This window comes from Bison bison, unplaced genomic scaffold (assembly GCF_000754665.1).
Source record: "Bison bison bison isolate TAMUID 2011002044 unplaced genomic scaffold, Bison_UMD1.0 scf7180017864032, whole genome shotgun sequence".
NCBI classification, from domain to species: Eukaryota; Metazoa; Chordata; class Mammalia; order Artiodactyla; family Bovidae; genus Bison; species Bison bison.
Window position 1 is genome coordinate 4,703,714 of NW_011494604.1, and position 3,382 is coordinate 4,707,095.

The window sequence follows — 3,382 nt, forward strand, 5'->3', positions numbered from 1 at the left end:
GTGTTGGAGAAGACTCATGAGAGTCCCTTGGACTGCAAGGAGATCCAACCAGTCCATTCTGAAGGAGATCAGCCCTGGGTGTTCTTTGGAAGGAATGATGCTAAAGCTGAAACTCCAGTACTTTGGCCATGTCATGTGAAGAGTTGACTCATTGGAAAAGACTCTGATGCTGGGAGGGATTGGGGGCAAGAGGAGAAGGGGACGACAGAGGATGAGATGGCTGGATGGCATCACTGACTCGATGGACGTTGAGTCTGGGTGAACTCCGGGAGTTGGTGATGGACAGGGAGGCCTGGCGTGCTGTGATTCATGGGGTCGCAAAGAGTCGGACACGACTGAGCGACTGATCTGATCTGATGGACTGTAGCCCGCCAGGCTCCTCTGTCTATGGGATTTCCCAGGCAAGAACACTGGAGTGGGGTGCCATTTCCTTCTCCAGGGGATCTTTCTGATTCAGGGACTGAACCCACATCTCCTTCATTGGCAGGTGGATTCTTTACTGCCCAGGCACCTGGGCAGCCCTTCCCAATGAATACCTGTTGCTTATTCTGAAGTTCTTTTGTTCTCAGATCCATCACACAGCCCAGATGCTTCCTTCTGCTTATACCACGGAGATCTGATTTTGGTGATTTGTCCTGGTATCTTTTGGGGTTTATGGGAACATTTTATGAGCTAATTCTGTGGAAGGATGTCTATGATGTTTAATTCTGCTAAATAGGTGGTGTGTGTGTTTTACTGGGGCTTCATAGAAATTAAAAAACCAAGCCAATTCACAGAGAACTCTGGAAACGGGGAGGGGAAGAGTGGGAGTCATAGCTTAATGGTTAAAGAGTCTGTCTGGAGTGATGAAAAAGTTTTGGAAACATAGTGGTGATGATTGCAAAACACTGTGAATGTATTTAACACTACAGCGTCCACTTAAAAATGGTTAAAATGGCAAACTAAGAAAAGCTATGACCAACCTGGATAGCATATTAAAAAGCAGAGACATTACTTTGCCGATAAAGGTCTGTAGAGTCAAAGCTATGGTTTTTCCAGTAGTCAGGTATGGATGTGAAAGTTGGACTATAAAGAAAGCTGAGCACTGAAGAATTGATGCTTTTGAACTGTGGTGTTGGAGAAGACTCTTGAGAGTCCCTTGGACTGCAAGGAGATCCAACCTGTCCATCCTAAAGGAAGTCAGTCCTGGATATTCACTGGAAGGACTGATGCTGAAGCTGAAACTCCAATACTTTGGCCACCTAATGAGAAGAACTGACTCGTAAGAAAAGACCCTGATGCTGGGAAAAACTGAAGGCAGGAGAGGGTACGACAGAGGATGAGATGGTTGGATGGCATGACATGAGTTTGAGCAAGCTTCGGGAGTTGGTGATGGGACAGGGAAGCCTGGTGTGCTGCAGTCCCTGGAGTCACAAAGAGTCAGACATGACTGAGTGACTGAACTGAACTAAACTGACAATAAGTAAAAAGAATTCCAAAAAAAGGTCAGTGTATCACAGCATTAAGCATCACATTCAAAGCCTAAACAAGAAACATCGCATGACTTATTGAGCACATAAATGGTCAAGCTGCTGGAGTCAAGCGTTCAGTTTGGGGCATAAAGAAGAGTCCACACTGTGGAGGACCTCTGAATAAAAACGGCTGAACTAGATGGCCACAGAAAGCTATTTTAGGCTCCCTGCAAGCTTAAGAATTAAGTGAATGGCAATGTACAGGCAAGCAAGTTAGAGAAAATAATTGAAAGTGAAAAGGACATTAACACAAGAATCCTTACTTCCGCTGTTGCTATACTGCAATTGTGGCTCCTCTGAGACTATTTATATAACTTTTCACATGACTGAAGACTCTATCGGGCAATTCTTTTGTTTCGGGTTTTTCTTTTCATTTTTAATCGAACAAATACCAAGTGAACACACGCTGGGCATTATAACAATGAACAAAATCTTGCCATTGACCTTAATCAACATTTTGAGACCAAATTAGACAAATACTAACTGGCTCTCTGTTTTATCCTTTTAAAAATGGATTAGTGACGGTTGGCTTTCAAAATGATCTTGGTTTTTAGACAACAAACGCGCTGGGTTTTACTCACCTATTTCCTTTGATTCTTGCCCAGAGGCTCTTAGCTTGCATTCCTTTGGATAGTGTTTTTGAATTATCTCCCACAGTTCCATATTAACAAGAGAATTTGTTCGGCTACGGTACCGCGCCCACGAAGAGACCCGGCGGCGACAGAAGGGACAGCACAAACTTGCCTTTTCGACAGTCGATTCGAAGCATGGTTTACAGAGCGTGTGGTTACAAGGCAGTGTCACAGGCTCGAAGAGGATTTCCACACAGATCTGACACTGACATTCTAACAAGGAAGGGATGGACTCTTTGGGTACAGCCATTTTAATATGCTAATAAGGCATATTCAACATCAACACCTGAAAGAGAAAGAATCTTGTTTCCTGTCCGAGTAGGAAAAAAGCAAAGTAACAGTTTTGCGTTTTAAATATTATGCCCAGTAGCCTGCCAGAATTCAGAGACTGAAAGCATCAAATGTCTAGAAGTAAAAATGGTGTTCTATAGGTCAGGTAAACAGTAAAACCCTGGAAAGCGGTGCATTTGTCCATGTTTAAGATAAACATCCGGAAAGAAAACAAATGAACCTTGGCTGCTCCCAGGCATTAACAACCATTGCAGTAGGGCAGAAGGTGGGCGCCAGATCTCTGGCGCAGCCTGAGCCACGCGCCAAGTTCCCCTCCTCCCGCTTACCAGGTGAGAACGCTCCCTTAGCTCCTGGCAGCCAAGACGCAGGCCGCCGAGGCGCATAGCCCTCGGCCCATCGTTCGAGGAAGACTGCAGCTCCCCTCCGGACGCGGGCTCCGTTGGAGCGGGACTTCCGTTTTACCGCTGCTGTGGGTCCGCGCTCACGCCTTACTCGGATTCTGAGCCCACCCCTCGTCCTTTCTAAAGTCAGCCAGAAAGCCTAATCTTAGCGGCGGTGCCTCAGAATCCCGCAAGGGCTAGTGGCGTCACGACAGCCCGCCAAAACGGCCCCTCCCACCATCGAAAACCGACAAAGGATACGGACAGCTAACATTCCGCCGATGGGACTTCCGGGCCTGCGCGCGCACTGCCCGCCCCGCTGGCCCCGCCCTGCTGGCCCGGGAGAGAGCCCGCCCCTCCCCTCGCGCGGCGTGTGTGCTTGCGTGCTAGGTCGGTCCAGTCCTTTTGGACTCTGCGTCAGTATCATCTGTGGCCCCAAAGATTCCTCTGTTCTTGGGATTCTTGAGGCAAGAATAATGGAGTGGGTTGTCATGCCCTTCTCCGGGTGATCTTCCCAAGCCAGGGATGTAACCCCTGTCTCCTGCGCCTCCTGCATTGGCGGGTTTTT

At 47.6% G+C, this 3,382-nt stretch overlaps 1 protein-coding gene across 1 annotated transcript in view; it reads right to left on the minus strand.

The window, feature by feature from the left end:
- Positions 1–3,123, minus strand: part of RNF168 (ring finger protein 168, E3 ubiquitin protein ligase) — a 23,578-nt gene extending 20,455 nt beyond the window's left edge. Inside the window, exons 1-2 of the mRNA XM_010834339.1 lie at positions 2,761–3,123; positions 2,093–2,429 (exon numbers count right to left, since the gene is read on the minus strand). Of these exons, the coding sequence (XP_010832641.1) occupies positions 2,093–2,393 (301 nt within the window). The 5' untranslated portion in view covers positions 2,394–2,429; positions 2,761–3,123. The remainder of the gene's footprint in view (positions 1–2,092; positions 2,430–2,760) is intronic.
- Between the last annotated feature and the right edge of the window lie 259 nt (positions 3,124–3,382).